This window comes from Amphiura filiformis, chromosome 1 (genome assembly GCF_039555335.1).
Source record: "Amphiura filiformis chromosome 1, Afil_fr2py, whole genome shotgun sequence".
Classification (NCBI taxonomy): Eukaryota; Metazoa; Echinodermata; class Ophiuroidea; order Amphilepidida; family Amphiuridae; genus Amphiura; species Amphiura filiformis.
In genome coordinates, this window is record NC_092628.1 from 47,410,412 (window position 1) to 47,424,986 (window position 14,575).

The 14,575-nt window shown below is 35.2% G+C and overlaps 1 protein-coding gene across 1 annotated transcript in view; it reads left to right on the top strand.

Moving 5' to 3' along the window:
* Positions 1 to 14,575, top strand: part of LOC140148028 (HEAT repeat-containing protein 5B-like) — a 123,920-nt gene that overhangs the window by 62,106 nt on the left and 47,239 nt on the right. The window contains exon 4 of the mRNA XM_072169866.1: positions 6,302 to 6,410. Coding sequence (XP_072025967.1) covers positions 6,302 to 6,410 — 109 coding nt within the window. The remainder of the gene's footprint in view (positions 1 to 6,301; positions 6,411 to 14,575) is intronic.

Below are 14,575 nucleotides of genomic sequence, written 5' to 3' on the forward strand. Positions count from 1 at the left end.
CTCATTCGTGTGTACGGTCACATATGAGCAATTAAAGAGTTGCCAAAACAACAGGAAACTAAAGGAAATATTTCCTTTGGTTGGCTATATCTCCAAATCAGTGTTTCCTAGTTCCGACTGATTTTGCTTGATCGCATCACATATATCTAAAACATTAGTGTAATTAAATAAGACTAATTAGTCTGATGAAGACAAAGAAAAAATTCACAGTATATTTATAAACCACTGGTTCTAACATGAATAAATAGCATATGAAAAAATAATCACAACATGAAATGAAAGAAAGTAATTATTGTAATACCATGATATGAATCTTTAATTACAAGTCATATTTATCATTTATTTTTTGACATTGTTGATGAAGCACCTGTAAGAAGAAAATGCAGTCATTTATCATGCCACTAAGGGAAACATTAAAGAACACCGCCAACCAGATATATTTTCTTATCTAGTCAGTGATTGCATACTTGCGCTTTATTTCAAGTCAGTGAGTGCGTATTTTGCAAGCACGATACACGTACACAGCGAGAAAAGCATATACAGTACAGTTTGTCCACTCTGAAGTACAAAGTGACAACGCTCGCTTATACAGCGCGTAAACAGTGCGCAGTGCTGCATCTCTGCTGAGGTATGCGTGCCTTCACAAAGTCAGCACAATGTGTGCATCCACGTCGGTACTTTGTACTTCAGAGTAGACTGCCTGTAGATTGGCGCATACCTGGCATGTACAATGAACGCACTCTGTAATATGCATAACAGTCATTCAATTGCCTAAAAACTTAAGTAAATATTTAGAATGACTTAAGTTTTATTCTTAATTAATTATTAGGTTCAGCATCAATATGGTACGGGAATTATCATGCTCTCAGTGTCATACTGGGTTCAGCCCACGGCTTCAACCAGTATGGCACTTTGTGTATGATAATTTCCTTACTGGCCTCCCCTTTAACTAATATCTAATGATCCTCAAAATGACAAAAACATATTCAGATACATGAATTGATGTTTTTACTACCGGAGCTGAGGAAATTCTGTATTTCAGGCATTTTCCCATCCCGACTTCCAAACACATTCCATTTGCAGACCAAAAGAACCACAGAGTTTTACCATTCAATTTATGGGATGTGATATAAAACTTGTTTCATATTTGGTGTAATTGAGTGGGAAATATACAATATTTTTAAACAGCTATTGGAAAAGGACTATAAGGAAATAAAAGTAATTAGCTATCATACTACTACAGGCTTTGTTCACAGATCATTATTATGATTCAATGGCTGACGATATGAAGCACGCATAAATTTATTTCTCAATCGGATTGTTTTAATGAAGAGACCTCAAATGTTCAGTGTTTACATTGAGGAGGCCAGTCACAGTGACTGGTGGGAGAGTACAAGGGGTTATTTTTACATCCAGAATTTTTTCATGATATATGAGTTTGGGAATAATGTTGCCATGTAATTGTTATGATTAATAGTTTCCATGTATAATAGCTTCATGGTTAATAGTACTTAATATACCAGCATATTTCACATACAATGACAATGTATTTCTTGTGTACAACATATTCATAAAAAAAACATAGCAAACCTTGAGCGCTGGAAAAAATAACAGTTTCATGCCAAAGATAATGTGAACAAAATTTGACAATGTTGATGTTGACAATGACAGTGACGTCATGGGATTTTCTCCTGACACATCCAAATCAAAATATTACTGATTTAGCAAACAAAGAGTTTACTATACACTTGCTTGTTTGGTTAAAAATTGACTTTGTTCTCTAATGTGTTTATAAATGGATAATTTGCCAGAGGGAATATTTGTTATTAAAAGGTGCTGATGATATTTCACTTAGAGTAAACCATTTGAAAGTATCAAGATAAGACATTTGTTCAATGTTGTTGAAACTGAATTTGAGATAGTGTTGAAATTAGTATCACAGCTATTTTGTATCTCATCTTTGTTACCAAAATAAGTTTATTCATATCGAAGGAAGAATTGCAGATTCAATTTCAATGGAATTTTCTGCATAATTTGAATTATTGAAAATTGATATTGTGCCGCAAATGACTCATTTTAAGCGTGATCACATCATACATGTAAGTGTAGTTTTACATAATATACCACAGTGATTGATTTTCAAATGGGTAATAGCTTTTTACTGTTTACAGGCAACTTGTAGTGGAAGAGAGCATTTTTTATAACCAGGTAGTTAAGATACTTGACAAATTTGCAATAGCTGAATGAAGTACATCAAGAATCAAATTTTAGTGATAAATAAGTAAACCAACAAGGAAGGGTGATATTTGCTGTGAAGGTGTGTGGACTGACAGCTATCTACTGAAGATAGCATACATGTAGTATGGTGATGATAGATGATATTAGCTATCAATTTGCTAATGCACAGATATGTAAGGGTAAAGTTGTGGACTAATAGCTATCTACTGAAGATAGCATTCGGGTTAGGATAGATGAAGTTAGGAATTATAGTGATAAGCATGTTGACCGACAGAGAAGGGTGGCATTTGCTGTGAAGGTGTGTGGACTGACAGATTTCTACTGAAGATAGCATATTGAGGTGATGATAGATGATGTTAGTTATCAATTTATAATCAGCTAATGCACAGATGATGAAGGGTGAAGCTGTGGACCAACAGCTATCTACTGAAGATAGCCATGTTATGATAGCTGAGGTTAGGTAGGAATCAATGTGATAAGCTAATGCACAGATGATGAAGGGTGATATTTGCTGTGAAGGCATGGACTGACAGCTATCTACTGAAGATAACATATTGAGGTGATGGTGTTAGGTTGGAATCAATTTAGTGATAACTTAGTGCCCAGATGAGGGATGGTGGCATCTACTGTGAAAGTGGACTGACAGCTATATACTGAAGATATCATATTGAGGTGGTGGTGTTAGATGGTGGTAACAAATTAGTGATTAGCATTATGAGGGAAGTTGGCATCTATTGTGAAGTTGTGGACTGACAACTGGCTGCTGAATATAAGAATTTTGTTGTAGTTAAAAGTATAATGTTACAACTACGAGGTAATTGCAAAAATGCTGTTAACTTGTACAGAATGTAAATCACGATGCTACGATTTACAGCTATCTACTGAAGATAACACTATTATTATATAAACAGATCTTTGAAAGAGACCAAGCTATAAATAGAGACCCGGTTTTAGCAAATTACTTTTTCTCCTTCGAGGCAGTACGCAATTTACAGAATCTTACCAAGATTATGACTGATCAATGTAACATATTGATTTAATGTGGTGAAATTCATCTGAGAATAGCTGAGAATAGTATTTGAGATTGTGAGGTTGTGAGGTTTTTCAATATTCAAAGGAGCTGAGACGGAAAATGGAACTGGAAATGTAATTAAAAAAGGTAGTGAAAGGGAAAAATTAATTTCAGACATATCTGAAGTAGTATGTTGTGTCTCTTCTGGTGAAATAGATTACGCTGTTAATGCCATATAGCTTAGTGTATTTCTCTGTTTGACCTCTAATAAACTTCTACCTTTGCTGGCTTGGGAGTACTTCTTCTGTCAGTTGCGAAATGATTCATAATTTTATCAACTTGAAAAGAATATCCAAAAATAGACAAAATAAAGAAAATGTAGGAAAAGAAAAACAACATTTGCAGCATATCTTAAAGTAATAGCTGTGTGTGTCTCAATTTTATCAAAATTATTAATTTTTTGTAACAATAGTAACACCATTAGTCAATGGTCGGTATTGAAAGAACCATGATGAATATAATATAGCCTGCATTCATGCTTTTTACGTGCCCTGGCAGCAGAATATCAAACTATAAAGGCCCTATCAACCGTTAGAGTGGTAATGCCATTGCACAAACATTATTGTTGAAGGCAGGTAGATTATGTTTTATTCCATTACCTCTTCAAAACAACATTTTCCTGATTAAAATTAATGATTTTGAGTACTGCATGATGTTGTACTTTGAACAATTCTTTGAATCCACTGAACACATTAACATTAACAAAGGCAAATTGATGTTTGTCTAGTTTCGATATATCTCTTCACAACACTGCAGATCACTACTTCTAAACACAGCACTTTCACGATGATTTTGAACGCTTCATATCGGATGACAGTTTCCTTTTATCTATTGTTCACATTAACACATTAATAAAGACATTATCACAGGCAAATTTGATGTTTATCTAACGTGTCTAGGATAGATATAGACCACTTCACATCTCGTAGACACAACACTTGGTGATGATGATGATGTATTTTTGGCTCTTCACATCTCAATTTGAATGACTTTCTTTTTAATGTATTGATACAGACATCAGTGTTGGTTATGGGCAATCATTGATATTTGAATGATATATGTTGGGGCTATCCACATGATGTTTTGGATCTGGATTGATTTAGATCCAGGTGTATTTGTGTCATTTATGTTTGGTTACTCTCCTTTTTTTTTTTTCATTGAACAATATTATTAATGCAAAGAGTCCGTCAATTTTCTGTTTATTTCATCACAAGCGATCCAACTTGAAGTAGTCACACTGCAGCAGACAGCGGTGTTTTCCGTACTGTATTGTTTGCCGTACTTTATTTGTTGTGTAATATTGCGCACTATACATTGAAATGACATCCAATGTCTAGTGTTTTTTAAAACATACTGTCACAACCCAAGTGACATAAATAACCTCATGTAGACAGCACAATTTTAATTATATTTTGGAGAATCAAAACACATTATTATCAGATGTAGAACAGAAAAACATCAGCAAATAAAGAAAACTTTACATACAAAATTACCATACATACATTTTGTGTGCATTGAACAATGAGTTCAAATCAACATGAGTGTGTATTTTACAACAGACAATTCTTGACTATTTGTAGAATAATAGTCCAGTAGACGGCAGTAGTAGTTCAGTGAATATAGCTCTCATGGCAAAATAAAGTCACTCAAGATTTTGAAGAGTGACGTTTTATTGCAAAATTGGCTTCCTTAATGACCTGTTTGCTTGAGGGTCCTGATTATTATGATAGTAGTTAGTACTGATTTACACAATCTCCTTTTCTCAAAGCATGCCACAGTTATGGATGGCAGACAATTTGTGATGCATGATACATACCTCTGACACAGATGTTACTGGATGTATCAAAATCACTTCTACAAAAGTGATCTTATGACTGTACATATCTAATGTTACTAGCCACGTACATGTGATCTGGATCACAGTTAAGATGTCACTGGATTGGCAGTGTGGATATATTCTTAATGTCATGTCTGCGTGTGTAGACAGACATCAAATGATACACCTGCCTCTTGGCCACATTAGATATCATTCTTATTTCTGTTCAGATGTTTGGTATTTAGCGAATTTAAAGTTCAAGGTGTCATTTGAGCAAATGAAGCAAAACCTTTGTATGTACATGTATGAACTCAAATTTTTTTTTTAAATCAGACTTATTGTTTAATTATTTTTTCGAAAACGGCATTAATGTTGTATATCAGATGAGTGTCATTTCATTCAGTAATGTTCAGACAGCAGAACACTTGCTCTACTGAGTATTGAAGTCCCTATGTGACCACTTTGGTCAGCGTCATGAGAACAGGCAAGAAAGAATGAAAATCAGGATTGTCAGATTCTGATCCTTTAAATATATTGAGTAGTGAATAAATGCAAACTTTTATGAAGTAAGTGCCTGGTGTTACATTCAAACATTCAACTTTGGTATGTAGATTTATGTACACTCCTCAATCAAACAAGGATCACACAGGAAAAACACTTTTGTCATCATCATACAGGCATGAAAGAATGAAAATAAAGATTGTCAGATTTTGATCCTTTAAATATATTGAGTAGTGAATAAATGCAAAATTTTATAGTAAGCGCCTGGTGTTGCATTCATACATTCAACTTTCGTATGTAGATTTATGTACACTCCTCAAATAATCAAACAAGGATTAGACTTGTTTTTCAGGGTTTTTTTTTTTCAAAAACAGCATTAATGTTGTAAATCGGATGAGTGTTATTTCCGGTCATTCATGTTCAGACAACAGAACACTTGTGCTATTGAGTAATGAAGTCGCATTACGTATAAAAAACCACTTTGGTTGGCACCATGAGAACGGGCAAGAAAGAATGAAAACCAGGATTGTCAGATTGTGATCCTTTAAATATATTGAGTAGTGAATAAATGCAAACTTTAGTGAATTAAGTGCCTGGTGTTACATTAAAATATTCAACTTGTAATCATTCTGTTTAGTAATTTTAATATGTATTCTTCTTTTGTTTTTCTGTAGGGCTGCCGTGAGTGTTTTGGGTGCCATGTACGAGAAGCTAGGCAGGATGATGGGCAGTTCATATCCAGATACAATCACAAATTTAATCAAAGCACTGAAGAATGCAGAGGTAGGTTAGCCATAAAATTATTCATTTGCATGTTTACAGGTGTGTGTGCATGTATGAGACCCCATGTTTGTGTGTTTATACAAACACCCCCACAAACATGTTTGTGTGTTTATACAAACACCCCCACACAATCCATCCCATACATACACACTTACTTGCTCATGCACAAAATACTAAAAATCACTTTATTTCCAATAGGGTTTTAGATGCAGTGTAAATCTGCAATACACCTTTACAGGAGGACTGTTACGTTAAAAACACTGATCATGCACAATGCATCAAAACATGTTCAAACAATCAATTTCTGGCGATTTTGAATGCATATTCGACCACGCAGTAGCCAGTGCATTCAATACGCTGCGCCAAATAAGAGCAACTCGATACATGCTTGATTTGAACAATCGTGCCATACCACATGCTCATCAAACGTGCTGTCGCCAGGGTGTTTTTGTTTACAGCACGCAACATCTTTCTGACCTCGGAAGGTTTTTCACAATTTGATCAGCTGCTGAAAATGTCTGTTTGCCCACCCAGTTATGAGGGTTGATATAGAGGAACAAGGTACTTGTGTACTAGAAACACTTGTGTATATGTTGCTATTAACACAATCATAGTCTTACTAACTTGATGAAATTGTGGCCCCAAATTTGCAGATGTATGTCTTGTAACAAGTCAAGGAATTTCATAATTGAGTCGAGTCGTTTCTGGCATTTTCTTGAGTCGATTCAAAAGACTCAAGGCACTGTATAATCTTTGTGGGGAAAATGTGAAAATCCGAGTTCAGTCATTCCATTTTTTTTTTGAAAAATCAAGTCTTGAGTCATGACTTGTTACAAGTTTAGCTATATAGAATTGAAAACAGGTCTCATCAGCAAAATAGAATTCGTTCATGATGTGAGGGATGATATCAAAACTCAACCCGCGGTAGATCGCCAGTTCTGTCCCGTTTCTATTGTTCTGAACAATGGAAACCGGACGGAACCGGCAGTCAACCGCCAGTTGAGTTTTGATTTCATCCCTTATGCTCCAGGAGCTTAACAGAATAAATGCCATAAATACACCGCTAAGAGGTTAGCAAACAAGCTATACTACAAGAACACTAAATGTGGCAGATATCTCAAAATTCGATATGATCACGCAACTACCCTACCAGTGTTTGTTTTTCCATTTAAAAAGTACACATTTATCACCTCGGAAGTTCGTAGTAATCAGTTTCGTCGATTAAAATCCAGAAATATGATTAAACTAGTAGTTCGTACTTGGTGGCATATCCCTCCAGATGATTACGTGCAAAACTGAACTATTAGATCTCATGTTCATGCATTGATGACATTGGAAACACTCCTACACATTTTATGCATAGGGTGTTTGCCTTGAAGGAAACAGTGGTTAGCTATTAAACTGCAAATTTACAGAGATGTACAAGATGCTTTAGATGGATTCTTCATCAAATATTCATGGATATATTCTAGTTTAAAGCTTAACAGATTGTATTGCAGGTTTCAATGTGAAAGGGGAATCTTCTGCACATTATTAAATAAACAGTATGCTTCTTAAGGGGTGGGGTATGAACTTTTGGACAGTATTTATTGTGGGACATTAAGAGCACATCAGACATCGAATTGCATTCTGAATACGAAGAATGTCCTTCTGATATCAAATAATTTTGATTTTTTGAAATTCGCAATGTAATACACATTTTATGGCAAATGATTAAAATTGATATTTTTTATATTTAACAGTACTCAAAGTAAACTTTATAAATCTGATGATTTAAACTTTAAGTGTATGTAGGTGGGATGAAAAGCCGACGATCAATTGAAAATTTTGACCTTTTCAGTATTGAAGATATGGATTTTTTCCCAAAACACCAAAAAAAACTTAGGTCTTTTGGGGAAAAAAGTCCATATCTTCAATATGAAAGGTCAAAATTTTCAATTGATCGTCGGCTTTTCCTTCCAGCTACATACACTTTAAGAAAATATCATTAGATTTATAAAATTTACTTCGAGGACTGTTATATATCAAAAATGTGAAAAATATCAAATTTTAATAATTTGTCATAAAATTTGTATTATATCGTGAATTTCAAAAATGAAAATTATTTGAAATCAGAAAGACATTCTTCGTATTCAGAATGCAATTCGATATGTCTGATGTGCTCTCATGTCCCACAAAAATATATCTAGATCCCTTAAAGTCCCAAAAATCAGTGCTCCTTTATTCCGCATTACTGATCAACCATCCACTGGATCACCATCAATCTTATGTTTCTACCGATGTCAAGAAAGCAGGACTTTAGTTTAACCTCATGCGTTGGGCTATTCCATTGAAATACATACCCTGTGTGGAAGACATGTCATTTATCTCCCACACAGGGGGTTTAGACTTCAAATGGACTCGCCCATTCAGGGTAACCGCGTTTGAAATTCACACTTTATGGATTTCAACTGGAATAGCTCATTTTAACCTCATGCATTATATATGGAGCACAAAATACAGTGCAGTGTTTGAACTAAATCTGGTAATGGGCATCTGTATGTTTCTTCTGCAAACCTGGTTGGTTGATGGTAATATCTCACAGGAGTATATTAGCAATATCACAACCCCATCATTGTGCAACAACCCTGTATCATCCACTAATTAGCCCTAATCAGTAGATATATTATCACATGCATCCCCTCACCCCCCCCCCCCACACACACACACACATCAATTGGGGACACTTGTCTAAAACAACCAAAAGGGGACACACAATTCTAGCTTAAAGTCCCATCAATTGGGGACATTTGTGTGTCAATCAGGGACATTTGTGCACAAAAACACACAAGACTTGTTTAAAACCTACAATCGCTTACATGTCCTACACCCCCTGACAACCAGTGACATTTTAATTAAATGCCATTTTTGGCTTTTTTAGCCATAGGGGTGCAGGGGGAGAAGTATACAACCAGGAACATCCCCGGTCGTTGGATGTCCCTGTTTGGTAGGTTTTAGACCAGAAAAAGTCCCCATTTCTGGGCGTTTACAAGCCCACCCCTACATGCATGCACAAGCAAACATGCACAGATACCCGCATGACCCTTACACAACAATTATCTGCAAATGTTAGATTTAATTTGAACTTCACTTATATAATAGCTGCAATTCAAAGAAATGCATTAAAAGAGTGCTATGGTTTATTAATGTCATATCATTACATTGCTACTGATATATTCACTAAGTAGATTTGGTTACAGGCATGAAATATAATTTGCTGTTAAACTGTGGTGAATGTGGGTGGAAAGAAATGAATAAAAGATGTATAGAGTACACACCACTAACGAAGAAAACCAGGGAAATTTCTCTAATCAGATCCACAATACATAGACAGTATGTGGAGTATCAAGCCTGTATTTCTAGTTTGTGGGTGGTGTGCTGCATGTACTATGTACATAACCCGTCCAGGGTCTATGCTATGTAAGTCTAATCATGGTCTAATGAAATGCCATGGCATACACAGGTCTGTGTATTCCAATGCCTAATTTTCTAACTAATTTGATCAAATATCTTATGACCGACTTAGTGCCAGTGATATTGCCAAATTAATATTAATGTAGTGTCAATTGCCACAGAAAAAGTAACTTTTAGTTTTGAGAAATTACTCCTACACATGATGCAGATCTTCAGAACTAGAAACTACACAGTACACAAGAAGCAATAACCAATTCACTAGAAACTACACAATAACTTGATATTTGAATATTGTCAGTAAATACACAACACATATGATAGTATGTGAAAGTATTTAAATGGACTGAATCTCAGCAAACACTAGTCATTGCCAGAGAAGATATAATGTAGATCCATCGAGATGGTAGATCTATATATGGCACTTTGCATTATTTTCTTCCCTGTACTGATTTGCTATTCGGTGCAACCTGGGTCAATAGTTACGAGTAATGCCTCGATTGCAAGATCTGTATGACTCTGTTCATTGAGGTATTTTTTGTTCTGTTCATTGAAGTATTTTTTGTCACTATCCACGCATGTTGCACTGAATAGCAATTCAGTCCAGGGAAGAAATGCATTATGGGAAGTGTAAGATATTGTCTCTGAGTCATTGCTGTCTACAGTAGAAAGCAAATACTGAAGACCACCATTTGTGCCAATTTTGCAATTACTCAGTTGATGCGAAGTTTGCTTTAAAAGCTTAAATTTCTTACAATGTTTGAACTCTATATGTTGTAGGTCTATAGTGCTGCTATCTACAGTAGATAGTATTTTATTATTATCCAGTAATTCATATTTGGGACATTTTTTTCATGACTTTTCTTATCTTATTATTCTTTTCCACTGTTACTTTGCCATTTAATTGTCTTTCCTTCTATCCTTTCTTTTTGTTGTCCTTTTGTCATTTTTCATTGACTTTTATTATTTTCATATTCTTTGCATCCAATAATCTAAGATATAAAAGGCCAATATTCCAAAATGCAATGAAGTGGTTTGTATGCATTATAAACAAATCAATGTATATGTTTCCTTCAGTGTTCAAATATGTTACAAATACAATTCCAATATAAATTCTAATGGGAGAATGATCCCATTCTTGTACTCTTGGGGAAATAAACACTTTGTGCTGCTTTCATTCACAGAATATAGATTTACTATTATGGAAACTACTTCCACACTGGCAATCCATTTCAATTTCTTATAAAAGCTTATTTTGCAGTCAAACATCAGGTTACATACTTGGGATTCCTAGAAAGTCACCATAAACCATTACAATGAAATTGTTGCCACATAGAAATTATAGATAGAGCGCTGTGCAGTGCTCAATGTGAAAATTGGGAAACTCGTCTTTGACAGGCTTACTTTACTTGTATGGTTAAAACTAATGCGGCAACGCTATGCAATCAATAGACCCTTTAAACACGCACAGGTTTTTGTCTATCAATAAGCAATTGCTGAAAGCTGATATTTCATTGCGAAATCCTATAATTATGATCGTAAAGACAAAAGCTGCCATGTGATATTAATTGCAATAAGAAATGCTGGGGTTTGCTTGAGTTGAAATCAGGAATCTGTACATCCAAAACAGGGTTCCCACTGTCCTTGAAAGTCCTTGAATTTGAAAACACCTTTTCAAGGCCTTGAAAGTCCTGGAAATTTGCACAAGGTCCTTGAAAGTCCTTGAAAATTGGAATTTTACCTAAAGTATAATTTTGACAAAATTTGGGGAGTGGAGAGGAGCTGTCACTTTCGTTAATATGTGCAGCATGGACCTTGAAAGTCTTTGAAAAGTCCTTGAATTTTAAAGGCTTCAAGGTGAGGAAACCCTGCCAAAAGTAGGTATACCTGATACTTGTTTGCCACACTATGCATGGGGATCGAAGTATTGGACTTTTGGATTTTGTTTTTTCTCAGAAGCTGAAATTGAATAATGAATAAGCATTTGTAATGCGCCGTTGATCTAGAAATAAATCTAATCCAAGGAGCTGAAGTTGTATGCATAGAGTCAGAAAAGTGTGCATTGCATAAGTTTGTATTTTGAGCTTCCGGCATGAGTTGGGAAAAAAACATTGCATAAGACCATGAATGATGTTGAACCTCACAAGTCTCAAAGATAATGTGCACCATTCCATGTTGGTGATGGGAGGACTTGAAATAAGAAACTTGCCTGATCCTTACCAAAGGCTGTGGTCTCATAATAAAAGTGTTTATCCCTAACCTTAAGGGATGGGGTATGAACGTTTGGACAGTATGTTTGTGGGACATTAGAGCACATCAGACATATAGAATTGCATTCTGAATACGAAGAATGTCCTTCTGATATCAAATAATTTTGACTTTTTGAAATTCGCAATGTAATACACATTTTATGGCAAATGATTAAAAACTGATATTTTTGATATTTAACAGTACTCGAAGTAAACTCATTCCAGATCCCTTAACGCCACTAGACCATACAAAACAATACAGCATGATGCAGCTGCATGCCAGGTGATCCGATTGCATAATCCTGGTAAACTACACAGTTTAATGTGTATATTATACGCATAAAACTGTAGGCTAGGTGACGGTCACATACATGGCTTGCTGCCCCTTCAATATCTTTCTTCCTTCCTTCTTTCTTTCCTTCCACTTTCCTTTCCAAAAGCAGAAAGGGATTTTCCCCTCAGGTAATCCTTTACGATAATCAAATCCTAAGCATTCTAACTAATGAATATTGATTGTAATAATTACCAACCCAAACCCTTATTAACCTACTAAAACTAATAAACCTTAATTTGCCTATTTGTGACATTTCAGTGAAGCACCAGCCAGGTCTATGCATAAATCAAGAGCTTTTATTTCATATCAATTTAGTTCATTTTAAAATTTGCTGAAATGAGAACGGCTTACCTATCATCACATTTCCAACATTAATTTATACATGTATTACTGGGTAGGATTGAATTTGTATTATATTAGAGAAGAAAATTTAGATGTTCAAAAAACAACAACTTGAGTGTGTTTATGAGAGTATTTACATAGCAGCTCTTTTGTCATGGTTTACCTCACTTTAATAAGATGGAATGGGAATTCATGGCTTAAAAGCTTTTGCCTGGTGCACCTGTGTATATCAAAGTGTCGCTGTGTATCCGGACAGATGATGCTTTGGAATAGAATTTCACAAGAAAATATTATCAAATGGCCATTTATGGGACATTATCAAGGGAAATAACTAGAGTAAGGTGTTACTAGTAATAGTATATTAGCATTACTCACTTGGTTGAAGATAAATTTAAATTAAATTGGAGAGAGAGGAACTGATTGAATATGCATGTAATGATGTTCATTATGTACAGATGTATTCAATTCATGTACCAATGTATTCAATTCATGTATGATCAGATTTATGTCTCCAGAGGTTTTATGCCCCAATAACAGGTGTTCAAATGGCATCTGTAGAAACAATTTCAAGTACAAATACCGTACCTTACATGATAGTCTATTTTATGTTTAAAACATGTGCAAATATGGCATTCCTTATTTTGATCACTTACATGAAACCCCATTGTCTTTGTAAAACTGATTCTACTGATCTTGTCTTTGGCATTATTTCATTACATGTTTGACCTCATATGACAACATTAATTAGTACACTACACTATGGATGTGTACACTCCATGCCTTATTTTGATCACTTACATGAGACTCCATATTCTGTGTCTTTGTCAAACTGATGCTACTGATCTTGTCGTTGACATTATTTCATTACATGTTTGACCTCATATGACAACATTAATTAGTACACTACATTATGGATGTGTACACTCCATGCCTTATTTTGATCACTTACATGATACCCCATATTCTGTGTGTTTGTCAAACTGATGCTACTGATCTTGTCGTTGACATTATTTCATTACATGTTTGACCTCATATGACAAGATTAATTAGTACACCATACTATGGATGTGTACACATTATGCCTTATTTTGATCACTTACATGAGACCCCGTATTCTGTGTCTTCGTCAAACTGATGCTACTGATCTTGTCGTTGACATTATTTCATTACATGTTTGACCTCATAATGACAACATTGATTAGTACATTACACTACAGATGTGTAAACTCCATGCATTTTTAAATGTCAAGTGAATCTTTTATGTATTAGACTTGAGGATTTTGCAACATCTTTGAAATGGGGCAGCCTATTTATTTATTTAATCATCACACAAAGAGGTACGGAGCCATCTTTGTTGCTAATTCACCACGGTTACATCAGCAGATAGGCGAGGTCTGCTTGTTTTCTGTTGACAAGGGGGAGACTTTTCTGTTGACAAGGGGCAGTCTTCAGTGAATGGCCACCAAACCGTCAGAGCCACCAAACCTTTAAATTTAGTGGATAGGCAAGGCCTGCTTATTTTCTGTAGACAAAGGGCAGTCTTTAGTGAATGGCAAAGCTTCAAATTTAGCAGATGGGTGAGATCTGCTTGTTCTCTGTTAACAAGGGGCAGACTTCAGTGAACGGATCTTTTCAGAGCCATCAGTAGGCAAGGGGCGGCCTACATGTCTCGTTCTTAGGTACTATGTCTTGAAGAAGTCAGAGCTACTCCTGACGAAAGCTTGACAGTTCTGAACGTGTCCGATGGTGAACCCACTAAAAAAAACCCACTAATTGTTATGAATTCCCGT